The sequence below is a fragment of the Drosophila ficusphila genome, unplaced genomic scaffold (genome assembly GCF_018152265.1).
Source record: "Drosophila ficusphila isolate 14025-0441.05 unplaced genomic scaffold, ASM1815226v1 contig_286, whole genome shotgun sequence".
NCBI classification, from domain to species: Eukaryota; Metazoa; Arthropoda; class Insecta; order Diptera; family Drosophilidae; genus Drosophila; species Drosophila ficusphila.
Window position 1 is genome coordinate 1,787,472 of NW_025064189.1, and position 22,675 is coordinate 1,810,146.

Consider the following 22,675-nt stretch of genomic DNA (forward strand, 5'->3'; position numbering starts at 1 on the left):
CTGATCGCAATTTTCGGTAATCGAAATGTCCGAATGCATTTTGCGGCACTTTAAAACACCCGAAATGAAGCTTGGCAGTTTACAAATCACCGACTTCCCTCATTATCGCCATTCATGATGAATCGCAATCAGAAATCGACGAAATCAGCGACCGCAGGATTGCACTTGGAGGAGCATCACAAACTCGATCGTCGGGTTGTTCTTTTGGCCTTTTGGCACGCCACAAATTGATCGAAATTGACAAAATATTGCACAAAAAACCCGGGAAGGAAGAGAGAGAAATATGCAGTTCAATTGTTGACGAAGAAAAATGCAGTTCAAGGACTTTTCGCCAAGTGCCGACAAAGTGAGTTTCAAGAGCCAAAGAATGTAGATGCAACTGGGGTGATCATCATACATATTATAGAATTGACTTTTGCATGAGCTTGGCAGGTGAAAAAACTGGCAAAGAATTTGCTTTACCGAGGTCGAAGGAGTTTGGTCAAATATGTATGAATATTTTAAATGGTTTCTAATAAAATAATATTAAAATTATTGTGATAGGTAACTTACTAGCTAATTTTAAATAAAATAGAATCTGCAAACAATAATAATAATATCTAAAATTAAAACAATACCTTTAATTCTTTTTAGTTAAAAGCATCAATAAACTGCAATCAAGGAATGCAAATTAAATCTAAAATGATAGTATAATTAATTTAGTTAATATATTTTCAGGAACCCATGTTCCTTTTTGCATAGAGTTTTTCTGAAAAGTTCAACTTCAGATAAAGTAGAAAGTGATCCAGAAAGGCAGCTATATGAGTATAGTATGCACTATAGATAATGCACACCCGATGCGATACATAGATAAACCGTTTGCCATATGCTGGAGTTTCTCCGCAGCGCTGACTCTCGGTTTATTAACCCCTTTTTCCGCATAACACCTGAGCCCACATAATTTGTCATGCCGTTTCGTTTGGAATTTATTCAACAGTCGAGCCAAGCCCCCATGGAAACAAAGGAGGGCTACGAAAAAGTGGATATGGCTATCAAAAGACTGAAAAGCTGCAACCCCAAAAACGCAAACAATGGAAAAACCGAGCGCGGGGGAAACTCTGAAGAGGAAATTGATCTTAGAAGTGTTTCTTTTCTTTTTCTTCGAGAGGCCTAGGACCCGCAACATTCTGATGTCCTTTTGCCCCTTCCAATCGAATCGGTTCCGTTTTCCGGCTGCCCTTAGTCGAGTCTTTGGGTCTTTTGGTGTCGGGCAGGTGACTTTCGACTTTGGCTATTAATAAAAATAATAGTTGCGGCTAAAAAAAAAAAACAACAACAACAAAAAACAGAGAAAAAGGTGAAGAGCCCGGCCAAGAGCAAGGGCAAAAAAGATGTCTTAGGTCAGTTGCGTTGCAGGTGAAGCCGGTGAGCCAGGCTCACAATTAAAATGCGGAGGGGATGCGGCCGAAAAGGCACCTGTAACACACAGATAGAGGGAGATGGAAGGACTCGGAAGGAGGAGGATGGAGGACGATCAGGAGCAGAATGAGCAGGAGGAGGAGCAGGAGGAGCGGCTCAACATTACATCGGCTCATTTATGTTTATGTCCTTTCGTTGTAAGCAGCCTGGCGCTGATTCCCGATTCCCTCCATCGGAATTGAGCACCTGCTGCCGTTGCTCTTCCTCCTGCTGCTCCGGCTCCTCCAGCTCTTCCAGCTCCTCCTGCTGCTTTTGGTCCTTCTGGTCCTGCTGTTGTCGCTGGCGGAATCCTGGAACCTGTCGCACAATTATTGAGCCAGGACGAGACGAGACGCGTGCTCAAAGCCGGTTTGCGGCAAAAAGCCATATGCCAGAAGGCAAATTACATCGGCGACCTGCAACCAGTTGACATGGGCCACACGACACCAGCCAAAACCAGCAGCACAGCAAAAAAAAATCACACCATGCAACAATTTGATAAAAATTTAAACACAAAAGGGATAACCTCAAGTTTTTTTTACCAACTCAGAGAAAAATTTATAAGAGTTAAAATAGTTGGTAAGAAATTTCAAACTTTGAATCAATTGGATACCACCAATTATATTTCTTAAAATTCAATGTATCTACATTTAAGAATAAATTGTGCTTAAAAAACATTTTATGATTATATGATGATGATATTTTAAATTCTTTCCTTAAAATTAATTTATAAATCTTTATAGCCATACTTCTCTAGTAACTTTGCTTTCAGTGCATAAATATCAGCAGCAGCCACAACGGCAGAAGCCAAAAGATGCAACAGTCGTAAAAATCTCTCCCTCAGACAGACAGACCGCAAAAAACATCGGAGATCGGGAGACGGCAGTCGAGATCTGCATCTAATCTTGGCCCTCAGGGGAGTCACTGCCGAGTGTGTTTTGAGCCACAAGCTGTCGCTTAAAATCCGCATGCGGAGGTGCAACAACAATCGTAAGTGCGCCGCTGCACCTGTCACGCTCGATCGATATTACAAGATCGACTTGTCGGCCGGGCCAAAAGTGACCCAATTTCAACAGGCCGCCGGCTTCGTCTGCGCCTTCGCCTTCATTCTTTCGTTCCTTCCCTTAATTTCCTCTGAAAACTGATAAGTTATGATTGCCTCGCCTTTGTTTGATTGCGCATTGTCACCTGGCTGGAAACGCGGCCCAAATTGATTGTTAGACAAGTCAAGTCCTTAGATTGGATTGACTGGGAATAGGGCTATACGATTTTAATGGACAGTAAGGGACAGGTGACGGCTGCATATGCCGTCATAAAAATATTAAACATCCTTTCAATTATTAAGTCATTTCTGAGTCCTTACAGTAGTCATATTTTGATTAGTTCTAGGTGGAGTTTAAAAAGGGATGGGTTTTAGTACTGCACATAAAATAAATAAGAGGTAAGAAGGTAAGAAAATTGTTTAAGAATTAATACCTCAACTAGTAAAGTTTTATATATATTATTAATACTAGTTACAATATATTACAAACTTGTCATTTATTGTTCTCTTTCATTTTAAAAGCTAATAAACTTACTGAGCTTATTTTGTTAATGGTAAATCCAAAATATATTTGTAGTGCTCGATCGGGCTCTCACCTTCCCTCCCCTTAGATAATAGAATCTTTCATCTTCCCGTCCTCAAGTTGAGATTTCATTGAGCAGTCTTTAATCAGACTTGGCCAAGAGCCCTGTTCGCAGGTAAACCAGGGAATACTGCTGCACTCTGGCCAAGTTCGCTGGCCAAATCGGAAGCCAGAAGAGTGCCGTGTCAACGACTAGTCGTTGCAGATTAGTTTCCAAGCCAGGGAACCCGGGGAAAATCTTAAGCTGTTTCGATTTGAGTGCAGAGGACAAATCCAAGTCAAATATGCAAATCAACCCTCGACAACAAGGCGAATTGTGAAATCTATTCGCACGGCTTAATTGGCAGAGGAGAAGGAAAGACGGCGACGACGACCAATCCGCAAGGCTTAGCGAAAGGTTGCGAAAAACAAGAGCCAAAACAAAAGGCAAAGTCGAATCCCGAACAAAAGTCAAGCCCCAGCAATTAAAATAACAAAATCTAAACACGAAATTGCTACGGATTTTGTGAGAAAAGGTGCAAAGAAGAGACACGGATCTCAAGGTGTTTTTTTTTTTTGGTTTTGAAACCAAAAGTCAGAAAAAAAACACAGATTATAGACAGATTTTCGAGGCGGCAGCAGACGGAGGCAGGCACACACAATGGCCAACAAATTGCGGCCGAAGATGCAACATTTAGGGGTGAGGATCTCCTGGACTTCAAGGATCAGAACAGATCAGCAGGTTGAAAACGCGAGCCAGCCAAGTCATTATGAGAATTTAAGCGCACCTTTCGTTTTGTTAACAGCACCGGGATTCGAATTCGAGTTCTGAGTCTGCGTTTGCGTTTGAGTTTGAGTTTTGGATTCGGATTCGGGCGACAGGTGCTCGGCAGATAAAAGCAGAGCAGAGCAGAGCAGAGCAGACCAGGGCACATCGCATAGCGGTAGATGATTTGGATCGGATCGCATCGGATCGGATCGTTATCCTGCTGCCGCTTTGGTCCTTCTGCCGCTGCTGCTGCTGTGCCAGATTCTGCTGGCCAGTCGGTGGAGGGGCTGGCCAAATTAATTCCTTGCCATATTTTATAATTCAACAGATGACACGAGCCACGAACTGGAGGGCTTCGAGAAGCTCTGGCACGAGGGTCCGCCGCTTGATTGGTCCCTCGGTTGTTTGGTTGCTTGGTTGCTCGGTTCCTTGGTTCTTTGGCCGTTCGGTGCCTTTGGGGTCTTCCCGACTCCCAAGTCCCGATCCTGATCCCGGTTCTCGGTCCCAGTTCGATCCTGCGGCTCGTTTGTGGCACAAGCCACATGCCACGCATCCAGCTCCTCTGCTGAGCGGCTTTTAAATAATCATACCAAAGGGTTACATTTGCTTTATGGTTCATTTGGCATCGTGATAGAATTCGCAAGACATATTAATATGTGTTTAAGCCCAAAAAGTTTAAAATTTTATTAAAGATAACTTATTTTATTAAATATAATTTGATAATATTCTTATCTTTTCATTAATACATACTTTCGGACCACCAACCAGTTATGTCTGGTTGCATATTTGTTTTAAACAGTTAATGATAAGCTTACTAAAATGATAATTATTAAAAAATACAAACAGCTTATAAAACATGTTGCTGTGATTATTAACCAGTTAATTTAAGAGTATCCACAGTTCGAAAGTCAAAGAAACCAACAATACCTTCGTTATTTGGTCAAGGATTTTCGCTCAGCTTGAGGTTCTGCCGGCTTTTCCCCTCCGGCACATTAGCTTAGTTTATTTGAAAGTGCAACAGTTTTTTGATAAAAGCAGTTTGTTGAACCCTCTCTAAAGGAAGGGGCATCTTGAGGTTCCCTCATTGGCAAGACGACAACGACCTTTTGTCTATGCGATCTGCGGGAATAAAAAAAAGAGCAAAACATAAACAAAATCGCCAGGGGTTGCAATCGGTCCTAACTGCATTTTGGCAAAGAACAGTTACGAGTTACGGCCAATGCTGTACAACACAGGTGGAAATCGTGTGCTTGTCACACTAATTTCTCAAAGTTCGAGTTCAGTGTTCGATTGGTGGTCGGTGGTCGGTTTGTTTGTAGTCCGCTCCTTTTGGCCGTTGCACTTTCACAGTTGCACTCCTGTCACAATTCGTTGTTTAATTCGATGTCAGTTTGTGGACTTTTGCCGACTTTTCTCGACTACCGGGGTCCATTGCCCGACATGCTGGCGAACGCATAATTAGCCTTGGCCGATAGAGATAGCAGCAGCAGAACGGAGGCATTGAACCTGGCCAAAACCCAGCAGAGGATCATTAGAGAGCAGCAGGTTGAAGTTGAATGAACTAGCCCGGGGTTCGATGATCAGGAGAAAGGATAATGGCAGCAGGTAGCGACACTTGCGAAATGGCCACATAAGTCTTATACAATAGCATTGTTTGGAGGTCCTCAGTGGTGACATGCTGCATAGAGCGAGGAGTTAGCATCAGAAACCTGTTGCAGGAATCAGAGTTCTAAGAAATTCTTCTTATCACAGATTTTCTAAGTATTGCTTCGGCTCCCGTGAGAAAAAATCTTTAAAAGCTAAATGTAATATATTTCATATACATATTAACGTATAGGAATAGGAACTGATTTATTGACAAACTTAAAAAATATATATTAGATACTGCGTGTTATAAAATATGGACAATGTTGAGTAACTAAGACACACTTCATTAAATTATAGATATTAAAACATATTAAAACAAAAATAGTACACAAAAAAAATTGTAATAAAAGTTTAGTTGTTTATGCAACAAAAATAATTCAGTAGTTTTAATGTGATTTTTGTTTTTATTTAGTCGTTGCGAAAATCACATCAGATTTTAAGGAACCCAACGAAAACAGTTTTCAAAAGTGGCGGCTTGATAAAAACCGGTTACACTGCAGATCCTCTATTTACCCGTTTGAGGATTAGCGTGCTTGAAAAAAGCGCCTCTAGCGGGAAGTAGACTGGCGAATCATTTTGGTTCAGGTCAAGGGTGACTTTCTGGGATTATCGGTTTGGTCACACTGCAGGGTTGGCTTGGCGACGCAATTTTCCGATTTTTAAACTCAAGCGGCAAAGCAATCCTGATTTTTAGTGAAAATTCCCAGCACGAATAGAATATTCCAGTATTTGTAATGAAAAACGAGATGCAGGGACTGTTCAGTGATCCGGCGTTGGAACGCCATTTTACGGGCCACTCGGGTAGCATCACACAATTGCGTTTTAGTCCCGATGGCGCCCAAATCGCCACTTCCTCCTCGGACGCCTCCGTGATCCTGTGGAATCTCAACCAAGCGGCACGCTGCATACGCTTTGTATCCCACTCGGCGGCGGTGAATGGAGTGGCCTGGTCGCCCAAGGGCAACCTGGTGGCCTCCGCCGGACACGATCGCACCGTCAAAATTTGGGAGCCCAAGGTACGCGGAGTTTCCGGGGAGTTTGTGGCCCACGGAAAGGCCGTTCGCAGCGTGGACTTCGATCCGACCGGTCACCTAATGCTCACAGCCTCGGATGACAAGTCGGCAAAGATATGGCGCGTGGCCAGGCGGCAGTTTGTCACCTCATTTGCCCAGCAAAACAACTGGGTGCGCTGCGCCAAGTTCAGTCCGAATGGCCAACTGGTGGCCACCGCCAGCGATGACAAATCGGTGAGGATCTACGACGTGGACAGCGGCGAGTGTGTGCGCACCTTCACCGAGGAGCGTGCGGCTCCCAGGCAACTGGCCTGGCATCCGTGGGGCAACATGCTGGCCGTCGCCCTCGGCTGCAATCGCATCAAGATCTTCGACGTCTCCGGCAGCCAGTTGCTGCAGCTTTATGTGGTGCACTCGGCGCCGGTCAACGATGTGGCCTTCCATCCCAGCGGACACTTTTTGCTCTCCGGCAGCGACGATCGCACCATTCGCATTCTGGATTTATTGGAGGGCAGACCCATCTATACTCTAACTGGACACACGGATGCAGTCAATGCGGTGGCGTTCACTCGGGATGGGGACAAGTTTGCCACTGGCGGCAGCGATCGTCAGGTTTGGATCACCTTTATAATACTTAAGTGGCATTACTAAACAAATTATCTACTTGGCAGCTCCTCGTTTGGCAGTCCAATCTGCACACCTACGACGCCTCCCAGTTTGAGGCCAAGTCCGCCCTGGTCTCTTCGGGTTGCGACACCAGTGCCGCCTCTTCGAAACAGAGCCTGGCCAGCGGCGCCTCCAAGTCCAATGACCTGAGCATCCGCATTGATCCGCGACAATCGATGGCCTTCCAGGCGTCGGAGGAGAACTTCCAGGTGCTCGACAGTAAACACTCGAATCAGCCGCATAACACGCAGGAGGCCATTCTCGCCCAGGGCATGGACTTCAAGACGCGAAGCGCCAGCCCGCACTTCTTCTAACCAAAAACAGAATAGCCTTTGCCGCACTCAACCAGCCAAACCTTCCGCAGGTGCTGGACGTGTCCCTCGAATCTGGCTCGGATTCGTGCTCTTGTGCCGCGCAGCTGGAGGAGATCAGCAAGCTGTTGGCGCTTATCGACGAGCGGGTACGGCGGCTGGAGGGCATATACTCTTTGTAGCTAACTACACGGCCTTATATAAGTTTTTACATAATATTAATATATGTAGCTTGCCATTAAGGTATTCTATTTAATACTGAATGACGAATTTTCAGAGAAAAAATATTAAAAACAATTATTTATAAATATAAATCGGGATATGGTCATCAATTTGTGAGGTTTGGATATTTTTAATTTAAACACTTAACAAGTGTTTTATTAAATCAATGTTATTTTTAATTAGTTACAGCATAAAGAGGTTGTTAAAATTTTATAATAGTGGTTTGCTAAACAGTAAGAAAAATAACGGGTTGGGTTGAGTCTCTGCTAAAGCGCTAGCCAGGATCCCTTACGTGCAATGAATAATTGTGGCTTATTTCAACTTTTGATCCACGGTCACACTGCACCGAAACAAAATAAACAAAATCCGGCGGAGAAAGTGGCGATAGACAAATTGTCCGTTGAAAGCGTATATACAAGTGGCCATGATGCGCGACTGGATGCCCGTGCTCTTTTGCGGACTGTCCGTGCCGATTTCGTTGTTCATGTGGCTGGGCAATGTGGCGGTCTCAAAGTTTTGGACCAGCGACTTCGAAGGTGAGCGATCCACAATTTGGATCTTCGGGTCCCACTGCAATTCTTGGGGTCAATTAATAACACAAAGGTTATCCGACAGAGTCTCGGGTGATTCCGCCGGTGCGCTGGCTCTTCTCCACGCTGGCTCCCCTCGCCCTGATGACAGTGGCTCTGCGCCGGCGGAGCGTCAGTCGATCCGGAGCCGCATTGGGCATTGTAGTAGCCTTCATCCTGTCCATCGCCAGCCATCCGTTCTTCGCCAGCCTGGTGGTGTTCTTCTTCAGTTCATCGCGTGCTACCAAGTTCCGGGCGAACATAAAACGCCGCTTCGAGAGCGATTTCCGCGAGGGCGAGGGACAGCGAAACTGGGTGCAGGTGCTCTGCAACGGAGGCATGGCCGCCCAACTGGCGCTTCTCTATCTACTCGACTGCGGCAGCGGTGAGCGAGCGGTGGACTTCGCCCGGGAGTACCGATCCAGCTGGCTGGGCGTGGCTGTGATGAGTGCATTCGCCTGCTGCAACGGCGACACTTGGTCCAGTGAAATCGGTTCCGTGCTATCGAAACGTGATCCGGTGTCCATCATCACCTGGCGACGAGTTCCTCGCGGCACCAACGGCGGCGTATCGCTGGCGGGCATTGCAGTGAGTCTGCTGGGCGGACTGCTGGTCGGCTTCGGCTATTTCGTCACCGTTCGCTACACTGTGGAGGCAAAAATGCTGTTGGTCAGCCCTCCACAGTGGCCCATCATCGCCCTTGGCGGCATCGCCGGGCTGTTTGGATCCCTGCTCGACTCCATATTGGGTGGCTTGCTCCAGTACTCCGGCATCAATGCGGAGGGCAAGATCGTCGACGCGCCCGGCAAAGGAGTGCGCCACGTGAGCGGACTGCGCATTTTGGACAACCATAGTGTCAACCTCATCTCAAGCATCGTCACCGGAGTCACCATTCCCGTCCTCGCCCAGAAATTCTGGCCCGTGCGTTGATTCTGTTGGCTATTGCTTTATCACCTCGAAAAGGATTACCTTCAAAGATCAAAGCTTATGTTTCGCCTTTAAGGCAGCAATATGCCGATGTTAAAAAGTTATATATTTATCAGAGGCGGTGGACACACTACGTATATATTTTTGTACAGCTTCCATGGCTTCAAGCGAACTAACTGACTTATGAGACTTGACTAAAAACAACGAAATGGGCAGATGAAATTTATTTTAGACTAAGGCAGCTCACCGTGTTCCTATATGGATAATTATTTGTTTTGAAACTGCATAAATTCCCCGTGACTTCTCATCTACATGCATAATGTGCAAAAAAAATAAAATTAGGCACTAAAGCATTTCAGTATTTGTTGATGTTTTTAATTTCAAATTACGGTGCGTGACTGAAAAAATGTTCGGTTATGGTAGCGTGTATTCCTATGGCGTCATCACCAGCGATTTCCTTTAATTCGGAGAACAATTGAATAGCGCTGAAATATTTTTAGAAGACCTCGCCCTGTTTTGCATGCAAATTGCTCATTGCGCAAAGAAGCAAAGCAAATATGAGTTATATCGAGCTGATTGAAAACCATATGTGGTGCCGAATACTTCAATTAAATTGAAAGAGTGTAGAAAGGAATTCACAGAACTCGTTTCCAAAGGTCTATTTTAAAGTTCTATATTAGATATTAAAAGAAATCTGAAAGATCTGTACCTCAAAATAAAAAAGTTTAGTTGCAATGAAATATAGTTTTTAATCTTTTTGCACTTTATTGGATCTCTTGAGTTTCTGCAGCTCAAAGTTTCGGATCAGGTTTTGGGATAGTGCTCGTAACGCCTCGCTGGAGGAACTGGCTGGAAAGGTTGAGCTGGGTGGGCTGATCCCTCCCCCCCGGAACTGCTGGCTTGGCGAACCCGATGGAGAACTTGATCATGAGGTCACCGATGGGCGAGTTGATGAACTGGGACCCCGTTGAGATGGTTTTGAAGACGATGCGGCGCTTGTGCTGGTAGACCTGTGGATTGCTGGGCAGGCTGTTTACCGGCGGAAGATTCGGCTTGGAACTAAGTTTGGGCCTTTGACTCGTGGTCGTGCTCACAAGTGGCGGTGACTCAGTGGAGCTGGTTTGGTTCACTGGTCTGCCTGTCGTCCTGACCGAGGTCCTTGGCCTTGTGGTTCGTGGTTGAGCAGTGGTGCTGCTGCGTCGTCTTTGCGGTCTGCGAGTGGTGCTCCTTAAAAGGCTCAATGACGGTGCTTGATAGCCACCTTCGCCTAGATCCTCTTCATCGAGTGGGTCTGCGATCGCATCCGGTTTCTCGGGATCTGCCAAATAACTCTTATCCCCCTGGTCCTCTTCATCCTCGTAGTCATCCAACGGGTCGGCATCTCGATCTCCGCCAGTGAAGAATGGTGGTTGATGAGGTGGCTCCTGGTCGCGGCGCTCCTGCTTTTCCCTGTTCTGCTCGTAGACAGGATCGTTGGGTGACGACGAGGCCAGGACCTGCTCCATCTGCTTCTGCAGGATCTCAAAAAGCGGAGCATTCTGCTCGTCCTCCGACACTGTGGACTCTGGCTCGCTGGGCACAAATCGGTTGTTGATATAGGCATTTCGTCCGTCCAGATCCTCGTCCACTTCCAGGACTTCATCCTGACGGGAACGCGACTCCGTTTGCAGGGAGTCGGGCGGTGGATGGGTCACCTCTTCGTTTACTTCCGTTGGTGCAGCTCGAATGGTGAGTAGAACTAGAAAAGCTTATAGTAATACCTTCTGGAAATAACATTCCCAAGGATCTTACCTGCACTCGTGAGAATTAATAGTAGTGGAATCTTACAGATTCGGTTTTCAAAACCTCTGGCTCCCATTGCAGTTGGTTTACTTCTGTGAAGTGACACACGAATGCCACTGCTTTTATAGGCAACTCAACTGCAACCTGCTGCATTGTCCATCCCACGTCCAATTAGTTTTTAGGTTTAGTGCCTGGCCCTTAATGACGAACCTCTTGAGCTTCCTCCATAAATCCGTTAATAGAACTCGTTTCGAGGGTCAATGCACTTCAAAACAAATGCATCATCTCAAACTTCAATCAGATATAATTACAACGGGAAGAATTTATCTAAAAGAAAGTTTTTCTAAAGGTCTTCTTGAGAGGCATACAATCTTTATATCGGTACTGTATTCTAATTTTCTGTAATGTTAAATATGTAGTATTGACCACTTGACATTTGTTAACGAATAAAAATATGTAACTTATTTTAATCTCCAAGGGAGAGTTACCTCAGACTCCATAAAGTAAATAATATTTATTCAGAACCACGATTTGAATGAGCCCTTCCAAAAATCCGAAAATTGGCTTTTTCCAAAATTGGCCAAAACTCTACACTTGAAAGTCCCTAACTTCCATAACTGATGTCCGATTTTGGATTGGTATACATACCTCAAAATGCTTGTGAAGTAGTTCCTAAAACAACTGCATACTTAGTTTGGCTTTGATTTTTTTTCCAATTTTATGATGTGCCCCTGCCAAAAATCCGAAGATTGGTATACCTCAAAATGCTTGTGAAGTAGTCGTTGTTATCTACATCGGTAATTCATTATAACTCAGGGCCGGAGAAACAGTTTTGAGTGGGGTGATGACCTCACAAATTTTCAATATTCAATATTTAATATTAATGTAATGTTAAAATAATGTTAATTTAATATAATGTAAATGTAATGTTAACTAAATGTTAATTAAATTAATATGGCCACGTCAGCGACAATGATAATTAATTATTTTTTTCGTTTTCTCGCACCTATAATTCCCAAGTGGTTCTGGCTGATTCGTAGTGGGATACCCCTTGATTTTGGCCAATTTCTCAGTTCTCCGGGATGACCGGCAGTTTCTCTAAGAAACTTTTCCCGGTCTTTGGAAGTGTGTGTGTGTGCGTGTGTGTTGTGGACTCCAGGATGCAGGGCATCCAAACCTGAAAAGGTGAGTTGCAGTTTTTTTTAATTATGTGATGACGTGGCTTTTGTAAAAAAAAATGCAGTTAATTAATTCAATTTTTTTATATTTTTTTTTCAGGTTTTTGGTTGTGTATTTGGCTGATTGCAGAAAATAATTGGTGACACTATCCAACTTGTAACTTGAAGTTCGACATCAGGATGCACTGCACCAAAGTTATTACGCAGTGAGTACATCCTTTAGACAATTAATAATTAAGTTATATATTTTAAAAAATCATAAATATTTTGACAAAGAAACTAAAAGAAACAGATAAAGATCTGAAAGTTTTCAAGAACATGAAAGAAATTTGAAAGGTAAATTTTATCAAATATTGAACTTGAAGTACATGAAAATCAAACACAATTAATAATTGTAAACAAGTAGCGACATATAATATAAATATATGTAGTATATATATAGTAATAGTTGTAAGAATGCGGTTACCGGAAATATATAGTATGCTGACACCACATAAATGGACTGGACAACAGGCTGCAGGATCAATTATGAATGGCGTGATCTTCTATTGAACTCCACTCCAGGATGCAGTGCATCACCTCATTGGGGTATGTATTTTTTAAACAACCGATTTGTATAAAATAATTTAACTAATATTTTGGAATGCTTCTTTTCATTACAGTGATGACTATTCCGTTCTGCTTGGAGTGAACTTCAAGATGCAGTGAATAAAAAACCCAAAGAGGTAAATACCTTTTTTACTAACAAAATAATTCTAACTATTATTATTTGTAACAAATTATTTATTATTATTTTTTTTTCTTATTTAATTTCAGGGTAAAGTGTTAAGTGTTAATGTTGCGAATAAAGTGGTTGCGGTGATTATCTTACTTCAAGAAGACGAAAGATTGCAGTGCAGATCAAGGAGCTAACTGAGTAAGTACCAATCTGAAAAGATTTATTTATGATAATCTCATAATTATTTAAGTAGTTTTTACATTAAGTTGGAAAATGCTTAACTTGGGAAGTATTTGGGAGAGTTACTATCTATCTATTTAAATAGAAACTGATTTAATTGGGCCGTGGTAAAGGCGGGATTTCTCTTCGTTTTTCTTCGATATACTCTATATGCAGGGCCGGAGAAACAGTTTTGAATCATACATTCAACTGATAATAATGGATGTAAATAAATTTTTTCCTACAAGTCAAGCATTTTGGGGTGTTGAATTCCACACCCGCTAAGATGTGGCGTGTGGAGTGCTCAACACCCGGTATACACCTTCCGCCGGCCCTGTTATAACTTATAACTTGGTTATACATTATAATCTTATTAAAGGGCCTAGGTTGGTCTCCGTATAGAAGTTAGCCATTAGAAAGTAAATGGATTTAATGAACTTAGCTAAATGTTGCTAAAAGTTAGCCATTAGAAAGTAAATGGATTTAATGAACTTAGCTAAGTCGTAATGTCTATGAAAATGTTGGTAAGAATACCAATAAATATTTAAGTTTTAAAAATCGTACCCCCAAAAAAGTTTCGACCTATTTTATGTATGTTTTATTGTAATAAATAAATAAATAGTTAATTTTAGATGAGATTTTTCTAGTTACTTTAACCCTAAACTAAATGGTACTTGAGCTTATCGTTGTCCTTGCTCTTGGGTTGAGTCTGCTCCTTCAATGGCGCAATCTCCACTGGCTTGGGTGTGGGCGTGTCCTTCAGGGGCATGGGCGGTAGGACTATGTCCTCGGATACCTTGGCAGACTCTGCAATTGGAATTGGCTTAGAAATGGCAGGTTGAGCAGGATGTGGAACTGAAATCTGCGGAGTTTCCACGGGTTTCGCAATAGCCAAAGTTAGAGGCTCCTGTTCGTCCTTTTCCTTCTGGTCTTCCTTCTCCTCGCTGCTCTCGCCGCTGTCCTTGTGCTTCTTCTTTTTGTCAGCCTTCTCCTGCTTCTTCTTCTCCTTCTCCATCCTGCACTTCTCCTCCTCCAGTTTACGTTTCTCCTCCTCCAGCTTCAGCTGCTCAACGATGGCGGCATCCCGGAAGTAAGGAGACGAACGGAACTTCTTATCGGCGTAGGCAGTCTCCGCAGGATATTTCTCCTGGCACTCGGAGTAGACGAAGTCCGACCAAAGTCCGTGCGATCGGCACTTGGCCACGTCCAGTTTGCACTTGTTGTAGAAGACGGCCACCTCGGAGGAGGTCCTTCCGCAAATGGGTTCGTACAACTGATCGCAGTCATCGTCGCACAGATATCCTTCGTTCAAGGACTGAGCGGCACTATTGATGGCCGCCGAGTTGGAGGACTTGCAATCCTTTTGGCTGGAGGAATCACAACTAAACCAGGCGATCGGAATGGCCAAGTAAGGTGGACTCATACGCTTCTGACCCAAGGAATTCTCTCCCTGAGCCGCAAAGGTGCGCTTCACATAGTAACCATGTTCCTCCGTGGACACCTGAGAGTTCCCAGCCAAATTCGTTGAGCTGGACCACTTGGTCTTCGTCTTGGTTTTATTGGAATCGGAATGATCGCGGTGTTCGTGATTGGAGCTCTTGTACTTGCGGCGTTTCGCTTCCGCAGGTGACGCCTCCAAAAGGAGTAAAGCTGCCACGGCTAGGGAAAAAATAAAAGAGAATTGTGTGGTTTTATATTTAATTGTAGAATTAATACTGGAACTGGATACCCAGGCTCGTTTTAACTTACCTACGATGCAAATAAGTTGGTATGGTTTCATGTTGGTCTGGTCAGCTGCTCGTCTCCACAACAACTGATCGCATCTTCTGGCGATTGGGGCTTAAGTACCAGTCTTAGCCACTCGACGGGGAATTCTTTTCGCGCTTACCGGTTTTTCCTCGCACTGCAACTCTCCCAAAAGGCCAGTTCTTCACCGGGTTTGTTTACACTTCGCACAGTCGAACGAAAGTACTGCGAGTTTTGTTGCTTTATTTTCTTCGGTTTTATTTTTTTTTGGTACTATCATGTTTGGTGAAATTTTATGCAAACTCATGTGGTCGTACCCTTTTTGTGGCGATAGCCATCTAGAATGTCTGGGATCTGGAACTGGTTGTGTGTTTAACACCTTCGTTGATCTCCATTCCACTCCTCCTCTGAAGCGCAATCTCCGCTGTAGCCGGTTTGCTCGAAATTGGGTCAATCTGGAAAGGTTCGGTGATCTGGTTGTTATTTTACGAGGTTCTTCTGGCCGCGTTCGCCGGCATCTCGCAGGAAATTCGCGTCCAATCAGCCGCTGTTATTCTCAGTTGATCTTTGATCTGGCCAATGGATCACTGCCAGCGACGGCAATTGTGGTCTTAATTAGAGCGAGCTCGGGAGAAACCCGAGTGATAGTTGGGGGATTGGCTTACAGATTGATGGTATAAAATTTAATTTTATTGGATCATCGTTCTAAACCAAAAAACAAAAAAGCTCTTAAATACTTACTAAAGGAAAAATAATAATACAACATATAAAATATATTTATACATAGAAATCTATTATAAATTACTAAATATAATATAATATTATTATTATATTGAAAATAATTTTACTAATAAGCATCCGTAGTTCGAATGCATCTGGTAACCAGAAAATTGACGTCAGTAAAAAAAATAACAAGCTGTTGTTTTTAAATAAAAGAAAGTTATATGTTATGAACAGTATTGACATAAAAAAAATTTTAATTGTTATTTAAATATTTTATATTAACAAAAATAATGTGTAGTTTGGTTTATTAATGTTTAGTGTGTAACAAAAAAATCAAGACAAGAAATTTTGTAGTTTAACTTCCAGATAACACCTTGAAGCCAAAGATTGTAAAGAATAAATTAAACTACTGGATATTTATCAAAAGCGATTCAGTTGATTGAACCAAATTGCATTTATTATTATCACCATCGTTTTGATGACTCATTCAGCTCGTGATCACTTTATGTTGATTTTGAAATGGAGTTCCATGGAAAAGTTTTCAAGTTTCCCATTAGCATTAGAAAGTTAACCGATCTACGATGCACCACCAGCTGGTTGGGGGCGATCAAATCGAAGACGATGCCGAGCGTGTCCAATTACATAATTTGACTCTTCATCGATTCCCGAGAAGAGTGATTACTAGGGGGTTATATTGTAAGCAGCTTTACAAAGCAGCCAAAGAGTCGAGCTATGGTTTGCCAAATGGCGCTAATATTTCAGATAAACAAATCCAAGCGAGACAGTCTTTTGAACACAAATCAATAGATTTATGAAAGAAGTTGCCAGAAAATGGTCAGACAGACAGAAAATTTAAATAAATGATTTTTCGGTTTCTTTGCGGTCTCCATAAGCCATCGGGTAAACAAAAGAAGAAAGAAACCAAATGAGATGAGATGAGATGAGTCGAGATGGACCGAGGTGGGAGGAATGGAGTCCGAGAAAGAGAGCTTGGGTGCAGTAAAAGCGACTGGACAACGCTTTGGTTAGTCCGCTCCAGAGATCGGGGTCTACAGCTCGCTGAGAGCTGAGCGTTTTGGGATCGCCTTGTTTGCTCGCATTTACTTTCATTTTTGGTGCGGCTATAAAAAGCGAAAGCAGAGCGCTGGATTCGCTCATAAAGACCGCAAAACTGCAAAAGTCCACTACGGAATCGGTCGGAAACAAAAGGATTAGCATAATGGTTAGACCCATCTATCTGGCGTTCGGTGAGTTTCATTTAAATATGGTTTAAATTTAGCTAACTGACTTGTTCCCTCAAAAAAAAGCTGCTCTGCTTATTTTGGCCTGCTCAGTGAGTTCAGCTCCATTGCCGGAATCGGAAAACGAAACCAGAGAGACTGAAGTTAAGCTAGATTTGGAAAAGGAGCAAGTGGATAATGAGGAGGATGATGTTCAAAAGGTTGAAAAGGATTCCAGTGAGGATGATGATGACGACGATGACGATGAGGATGACGATGAAGACGACGATGATGATGATGACTCTCTGATTAGAAGACGTCGTGATGCAGAGACCACCGAGGAACCTTCAGAGGAGACCGTCACCGAAACTCCAACCGAGGAGCAAAAGGTTGAGGTCACCACGGGAGCAGCCACCACAAGGAAACCTGTACTTGTTTTGATTCGTGATGCCCTGAAGAAGGTCACCACCGATCTGCCCACCGCCCAGGTGGCCAACAATGCCCTGCAGTATTTCCAACAGTTCGAGCACTTCATCCAACAGGCCATCGAGGAGGTGATCGGCGATGACGATGATGAGGAGGAGACTCCAGCCACTGTGATTCCGGAAACGGAAACCACAAGCGAGGAGATCAAGAAGCCAGAGGTGGAGAGTCCTGAAAAGGCTCCGGAAGCCGAGATCCCTGAAAAGGAAACACAGGCAATGGAACCCGTGAAGTCCGAGGAGACCACCACTTCGACTTCTGCGCCAATTAGCAATGCTGTCTAGTCTAGATATCAAGTTCCACGAATCATTCCTCAGCTATTTATTGTCATTTATTTATTGTTAGCTATAAACATTGACTAATGTACTGAAAACAAAACTATCTATTGCATTTGTTGGTAGGGATAATCCCTGTGAACCTTTCTCTCCTTCATCGCATGAATGTGACTCTTCAACTGGCTGCGATGACGATTGGTGGTTCGTCTTTTTGGCGGTTCAATCTGCTCAAGCAGGCGATTGAAGAACGAATTGGGTGCCTTGGTGGAGGGTTTCCTTCTGGCAGACTGTGAATTATTTGCCTTTCTCAAGGACACCTCCTGGTCTCCGATGGTCACGGTGAGGGGCAACTTGCCACCCGTACTGATATAAATGGGAATGGTGATGTAAATCGGTGAGCCGTTTACTTGCGGAGTGACCATTGGGGAATGCGGCTGCGGTTTGGTTTCAATTTGTGTCTGCAGTTGTTCGATTTTTTCTGTCGCTGGTAGTACCTGCGTAAAAAATAAAAACGAAAATAAATAAAAGTTGTACCAACTATGGAAATCTGAAAGATTTGGTAAATCCTTTTGATGTGGAATCTTTAAAGAGGATTTATTTGGAAATTCTTGATATACTATTAGTTTTGTTAAATTTTTTAAGCTGAATGAGGTACTTACCTCTTCTTTTTTGAGATCTAGTGGCTGCTGCTTGAGGAAGTGCAGTGGATTGGCATCCTCACCGAGGTTGTTGTACTCATCCTCCGACAAAGCGGGAAGACGATCGTTGTGGAAGTTGTCGTCCTCCTCCTCGATTTCATGTGCCTGTGATGAAGATTTCGCTGTAGGTTCGCCTTTTGGCTTGGAAGTTGTGGTGGTGATACTTGGGGAACTCGTAGTGGAATCTGGTGAGGAGGATTGCATCAGGATCTTCACTTTGATGCCTATTTGGCTGTCGTCGGATTTGGTGGCATTTTGGCCAGAGCAGAGAACCGAGCAGAGGAGCAAAACTAAAATCAATGAAGTAAAGTAAACAATAATATAAAATGTGAATGCTGTATTTAAATGTGTACTTAAATATTTTTAGTTTTTAAGAAATATTTTTTTAAGATTTTTTAAAGCCTACAACAGTTTCTGAAACAAACCCAACGAACACCCAGAGTACATTTATAAAAACCTTTTTGTGATTTTCATGTGATATTTTATTTGATAAAATATTACAGCCTAAGAACTATGAACTAACTTAAAGTGATGCCCAGCCCTAGCCAAACAGCCGCCTGCTCCAATCTTCATCTCCAATCGTCTTCCCTTCGATTTCCACAGATCAAAGCGGAGTCTTTTTGCCATTGAGGATCATCTCGGTGAGTCCCAGTTGCCGGAATTGCTGGAGTCGCTCCACTTGGTGGCAGAGGCGCTTCTGGAACTGCACCTCCCGGCTGAGTTCCTTGAGCTCGTTCACACTGCACATGGCATTGCAGGTTCCCATCTTCTTGGCGATCAGTTGCGAGGTGAGCACTATTTTGGCCTTCGCGAGGCGCAGATAGGAGAATTCCGAGCTGGAGCGCTTCAATTCCTGGCGGTAGAGGAAAAGCTGGTACGGGAAATTCACGGCATCTGCCTTCCGGCGGAGTTTCTTGAGAGCACGTTTGTTCTGTTTATTTTGTTTCTTCAGTGGATCGTGGGACTTCACTTTGTGCGATTTATGGGAACGCTTCTTCTCGGACTTGCGGCTGGACTTGTGCTGGTCGATCATGATGTGTGTGTTGCTGGTTCTACGTCTCTGGAGCGAATGATGTTCTAGGCTGTGGGGTGAGGTCCTTTTAAAGGACCTTCTGGTCAGGTAGTTACTCCACACAGGTAGTCCAGGTAATTAGCGGGTGGCGGTCACGCGCTTGCATGTTGTAAACTTAAACCGTCTTGCAGACTGTTCATTCCGGGTTTCCTAAACAATCCGGGTCGCCGGGAATTTCCCCGGCTCATTTATGGCTTTATGACTAGCCGGAGATCCGCGCACCCGGCTTAATCCTCAATTATGGCAGCCAACTTAGCGCCGTTCGCCCAGATCCTCTGGGTTTTGTGGCGATTTTTCCATATGAACCCAGCAGGGGATACCCGTTCACTTTTCGCAGAATTTTTCGTAGATAATTCTAGAAGCACCTTTTGGTTGAAAACTGTGTCCCCCTAGAAATTTCTAGCTAAGACTTGGGTTTCCTGAAGATAAGGGCTTCCCTTCGATCACTTCAATTTTCACAAACACACACTGAATTTACTTTTCCCAGAGAATCCTTGACGTCTAACCAACATCGTATATCATAATTTCACAAAAGAACGAACCTCCACAATTAAAGCTCCAAGATGTCTTCATGTTTCGTGTTTAAAAATAATACTGAAACCGCTTTTGGCATGAGATCTCTATTTTATACCTGAGATGGCAAAGTTTTCTGCCCCGAGAAATTTCACTTGAATGGGAACAATGCGAAGTTCTACCGGCAGAAATTTGCATATTAATTTCTGAACAGTCTGGCTCCACTTTTCTCTTTCTCTTCTAGCTATGTAAATTTGGCTTTTGCCTGCTTTTGGCCTTACAAATTTGAACGCCGATGTCGTCATTGATTGAGTCTCTTTTTTGATGGGCGAAAAGGGGGGGAGTGGAGGGGAAATCGAATAAATAATGATGATGCGCCACTTTTTCGGTTTACTTTGCATGCATTTTATGAATTTCGATTCGAGAAAGATTCTTTCGCCTCAGTGCTCAACAGAAGTTTTATAATGGTCTTCATATCTACATTGACTCCAATTCTGTACACAAGGAAAAATAAAAAACTAACAAATAAGAACAATTTTTGGCTCTCTATTTGAAGACAACAAAAGTTTGGTTTTTATTGTAAGCCAGAATAAATAAAATAATTTTTGTGATAAAATGGTACTTGAAATGTTAACTTATTTAAATAAACACGTTTATTTAACTAATGATATTAATTTTTAACAATAACGGCATTTGGGTTCTTTTGGTTTTTAGACGAACCATTTTTTAATTTAATAACAAAAAACATTTTTTTTCGTTTTATAGATCTTATTTTAAATCATAACCCGATTCTTATGATTATTTTCTCAGTGTGGTCAGTTGGAATTAGCCTGGGCCATTGGAAAGTCGTCGATGGGTCGCTGCATCCATTTAAAGTTCAGTTTATTTATCTTGCAGCCAGACGAAGAGCCATGGCATTTCCATTTGACTTGGCTCCGACCTCCTTGCCTAGCGTTTCCTTCAATGTCCTTCATCTTTTGCGGTTTGCGTTTGTCATTAGACGACGTCTAGACCGAAAACCAGTCAGCCAGTGCCAGACATCGATCTGCGGCGATTGCCCCAAGAAGTTGGCTACACAATTTGGCCATAGGGAAATGTTCGAAATTGGCAACGTTTTCCGAGGCAACTGTCTTCAAATTAATATTTTCTTGGGTTAAGCAGAGCGAATATATTCGGAATTTGGCAGCAATTTTTAGAACTGTCGATAAGCTGAGAACTATTTCCACTTCTGTGGATTGCAACTATAAACTGAAGTTTAAAATCTTTTTATTACCACTTTTAGATTTAGCTGTGGTCGCATGCATAATTTATTATTTAAATCAATTTTATTCCATTTAATAGGGCATCATTAAACTCAGCTTAACTGTTTCTGGTTTTTATGGCTGACTCTTTAGCTGAAGCCGTTTTACGATTTGCCCTTTATAGATTTCCAATTATAAATGCACAAAAAGTCAAACCAGAAACGGGGAAAACTTTTTCATTGCATCCAATCGAATGAAAGGCGCCATAATTTTCCATTGCCATTGTGTGTTTGCAATTTGTTAGCCATGAGGTCGATAAATTGGACAAATATGCGCCATAAAGTGGATGGCAGAAGGAGCTATCAGCGAGAAGATAATATCATGCCCCCAAAACCTATACTTTTTGTAATGAAATAAATGGACTTTCATGATGGACGGGTCGGCAAATAAATGGCAATTTTTCGCTCCAAATTAAAATGTTTTTTTGTTTTGGAGATGGGTACACGAAAAAAATATAATAAAATACACACGACTAAACTCCACTCGCGAAGTTATATTGTTTCATTTTATGTATTGCTCTTGTTTCGGTCTGTAAAATGCATTTCACATTTTATTGTGCACTCAATCAAAAATCCATTTCCGTTTGTTTCGAACCCACACGTCTGTTTTCAGTCTGTCTGCGCGGCGTGTGGAGATTCCGGATCCAAAGGCAGGTGGTTCGCGGGTTCCCGGATTGGCAGCCAAAACTTTGATAATTGAGTTGAAGCCACGCGTTGAAGTTGCACCTACCCAAAACCAGAATTAACACTTTAAGAAATATATCTCAAAACAATAGTTTTTTTGTACTAAACTGGAGTTGAAACATGAAATATTAAGTGTGATAATAAATTCGAAACTAATAAATAGATTTCACTCAATAAAAAACCAAATGAGTTTGTGCGGAAATATAACTATAATTTTAAACGTGATGATAATATTATTTACGCACTAACTCATATTTTATCACAAAAAAAAAAATTAGGCAAATTTATGGCTTTCCTTCCACTTTAATGGATACATATGAAAAATATTAGTATGCCTTATTTTTAAAACTTGTAAAGCAAATTTAAATGCATCAAAAAGTATTGTTGTATTTAAAAAAAAATATTGTTGATTTGTTTGTACTGAGAACTTGGATATTCTTAAAGCGATTTAAAATCCAGAAATGCTTAATTGTAGTTAGTATTTAGTGCTTAATAAGCTATCCTTTTTAAAGAAAGGAAAACGGGTGAGAAAAGAATATTTGCATGCAACCAATATTTTAGGAATGCGAGTCCTTTCACTCAGTGTACCGCCCACACCCACACACAGCTGTTCCCAATCATCAACGGCTTTTAGCGGACTGGGAAAGAGGCCTCCTTTTGTATGCAGAGGACGAATGCAGGGACTCCATTCGTGTTGCACGTGCCGCATGGCAATTCAATCGACTGTGGGGCGAGGAGTCAAGTGAGCGACCAAATAACATCGGATGGATGGCTATCCTGACAGCCCGAGTTCCGCTCCTGTTTCCCTTCACCACCCTTTACCCCCCTTGAATCCCAACGCCAGCCCTGCGTACTGCAGTCAAAGTAATGCAATCCCATTGCCGACGAGTGGGGCGAAT

General features: G+C 42.8%; 6 protein-coding genes and 1 long non-coding RNA gene across 9 annotated transcripts; 4 read left to right on the top strand and 3 right to left on the bottom strand.

The window, feature by feature from the left end:
- Positions 1–6,068: 6,068 nt before the first annotated feature.
- LOC108095467 (POC1 centriolar protein homolog) lies at positions 6,069–7,761 on the top strand. Of its 2 annotated transcripts, XM_017196582.2 has the most exons (3): positions 6,069–7,082; positions 7,142–7,345; positions 7,501–7,761. In XM_017196582.2, exons 1-3 carry the CDS (start codon positions 6,192–6,194, stop codon positions 7,627–7,629), a joined length of 1,224 nt encoding a protein of 407 aa, XP_017052071.1. In that variant the 5' UTR covers positions 6,069–6,191; the 3' UTR covers positions 7,630–7,761. The 2 variants fall into 2 exon arrangements, with proteins under 2 accessions (XP_017052071.1, XP_017052070.1); XM_017196581.2 differs by having other exon boundaries at positions 6,070–7,082; positions 7,142–7,761.
- A 231-nt stretch (positions 7,762–7,992) lies between these two features.
- LOC108095462 (transmembrane protein 19) lies at positions 7,993–9,526 on the top strand. Its single transcript, XM_017196577.1, has 2 exons — positions 7,993–8,205; positions 8,285–9,526. The coding sequence occupies exons 1-2, from the start codon at positions 8,094–8,096 to the stop codon at positions 9,166–9,168; spliced, it is 996 nt and encodes a 331-aa protein (XP_017052066.1). The 5' UTR covers positions 7,993–8,093; the 3' UTR covers positions 9,169–9,526.
- A 381-nt stretch (positions 9,527–9,907) lies between these two features.
- On the bottom strand, positions 9,908–11,062 carry LOC108095461. The gene is given in 3 exon segments (XM_017196575.2): positions 9,908–10,036; positions 10,038–10,903; positions 10,957–11,062. Coding segments are annotated over 3 exon segments (1,056 nt in total). The 5' UTR covers positions 11,024–11,062; the 3' UTR covers positions 9,908–9,913.
- Positions 11,063–12,677: 1,615 nt separating this feature from the next.
- On the top strand, positions 12,678–12,988 carry LOC108095420. The gene is made up of 3 exons (XR_001771655.2): positions 12,678–12,713; positions 12,788–12,850; positions 12,942–12,988. It is a non-coding gene; the product is annotated as an uncharacterized LOC108095420 (long non-coding RNA).
- Positions 12,989–13,645: 657 nt separating this feature from the next.
- Positions 13,646–14,919, bottom strand: LOC108095409. The gene is made up of 2 exons (XM_017196494.2): positions 14,812–14,919; positions 13,646–14,721 (listed from the first exon to the last, which is right to left on the bottom strand). Exons 1-2 carry the CDS (start codon positions 14,840–14,842, stop codon positions 13,721–13,723), a joined length of 1,032 nt encoding a protein of 343 aa, XP_017051983.1. The 5' UTR covers positions 14,843–14,919; the 3' UTR covers positions 13,646–13,720.
- Positions 14,920–16,557: 1,638 nt separating this feature from the next.
- Positions 16,558–17,612, top strand: LOC108095407 (trigger factor). The gene is made up of 2 exons (XM_017196491.2): positions 16,558–16,778; positions 16,839–17,612. Exons 1-2 carry the CDS (start codon positions 16,751–16,753, stop codon positions 17,516–17,518), a joined length of 708 nt encoding a protein of 235 aa, XP_017051980.1. The 5' UTR covers positions 16,558–16,750; the 3' UTR covers positions 17,519–17,612.
- Positions 17,556–19,852, bottom strand: LOC108095406. Of its 2 annotated transcripts, XM_017196490.2 has the most exons (3): positions 19,822–19,852; positions 18,169–18,497; positions 17,556–18,003 (listed from the first exon to the last, which is right to left on the bottom strand). In XM_017196490.2, the coding sequence occupies exons 1-3, from the start codon at positions 19,850–19,852 to the stop codon at positions 17,617–17,619; spliced, it is 747 nt and encodes a 248-aa protein (XP_017051979.2). In that variant the 3' UTR covers positions 17,556–17,616. The 2 variants fall into 2 exon arrangements, 1 of the variants encoding a protein (XP_017051979.2); XR_001771651.1 differs by lacking the exons at positions 17,556–18,003; positions 19,822–19,852 and adding an exon at positions 18,731–19,326 and having other exon boundaries at positions 18,477–18,497.
- Positions 19,853–22,675: the final 2,823 nt, after the last annotated feature.

Coding starts and splice junctions, on each gene's coding strand:
- LOC108095467 (XM_017196582.2), top strand. CDS start 6,192: ATGAAAAACGAGATGCAGGGACTGTTCAGTGATCCGGCGTTGGAACGC. Junction 7,083..7,141: donor CTGGCGGCAGCGATCGTCAG/GTTTGGATCACC, acceptor TCTACTTGGCAG/CTCCTCGTTTGGCAGTCCAA. Junction 7,346..7,500: donor CGTCGGAGGAGAACTTCCAG/GTGCTCGACAGT, acceptor AACCTTCCGCAG/GTGCTGGACGTGTCCCTCGA.
- LOC108095462 (XM_017196577.1), top strand. CDS start 8,094: ATGATGCGCGACTGGATGCCCGTGCTCTTTTGCGGACTGTCCGTGCCG. Junction 8,206..8,284: donor TTGGACCAGCGACTTCGAAG/GTGAGCGATCCA, acceptor GTTATCCGACAG/AGTCTCGGGTGATTCCGCCG.
- LOC108095409 (XM_017196494.2), bottom strand. CDS start 14,842: ATGAAACCATACCAACTTATTTGCATCGTAG. Junction 14,722..14,811: donor CCAACTTATTTGCATCGTAG/GTAAGTTAAAAC, acceptor TTTTTTCCCTAG/CCGTGGCAGCTTTACTCCTT.
- LOC108095407 (XM_017196491.2), top strand. CDS start 16,751: ATGGTTAGACCCATCTATCTGGCGTTCG. Junction 16,779..16,838: donor ACCCATCTATCTGGCGTTCG/GTGAGTTTCATT, acceptor CTCAAAAAAAAG/CTGCTCTGCTTATTTTGGCC.
- LOC108095406 (XM_017196490.2), bottom strand. CDS start 19,852: ATGAAGACATCTTGGAGCTTTAATTGTGGAG. Junction 18,498..19,821: donor TTGGAGCTTTAATTGTGGAG/GTTCGTTCTTTT, acceptor CATTGATTTTAG/TTTTGCTCCTCTGCTCGGTT. Junction 18,004..18,168: donor TAGATCTCAAAAAAGAAGAG/GTAAGTACCTCA, acceptor TTTTTTACGCAG/GTACTACCAGCGACAGAAAA.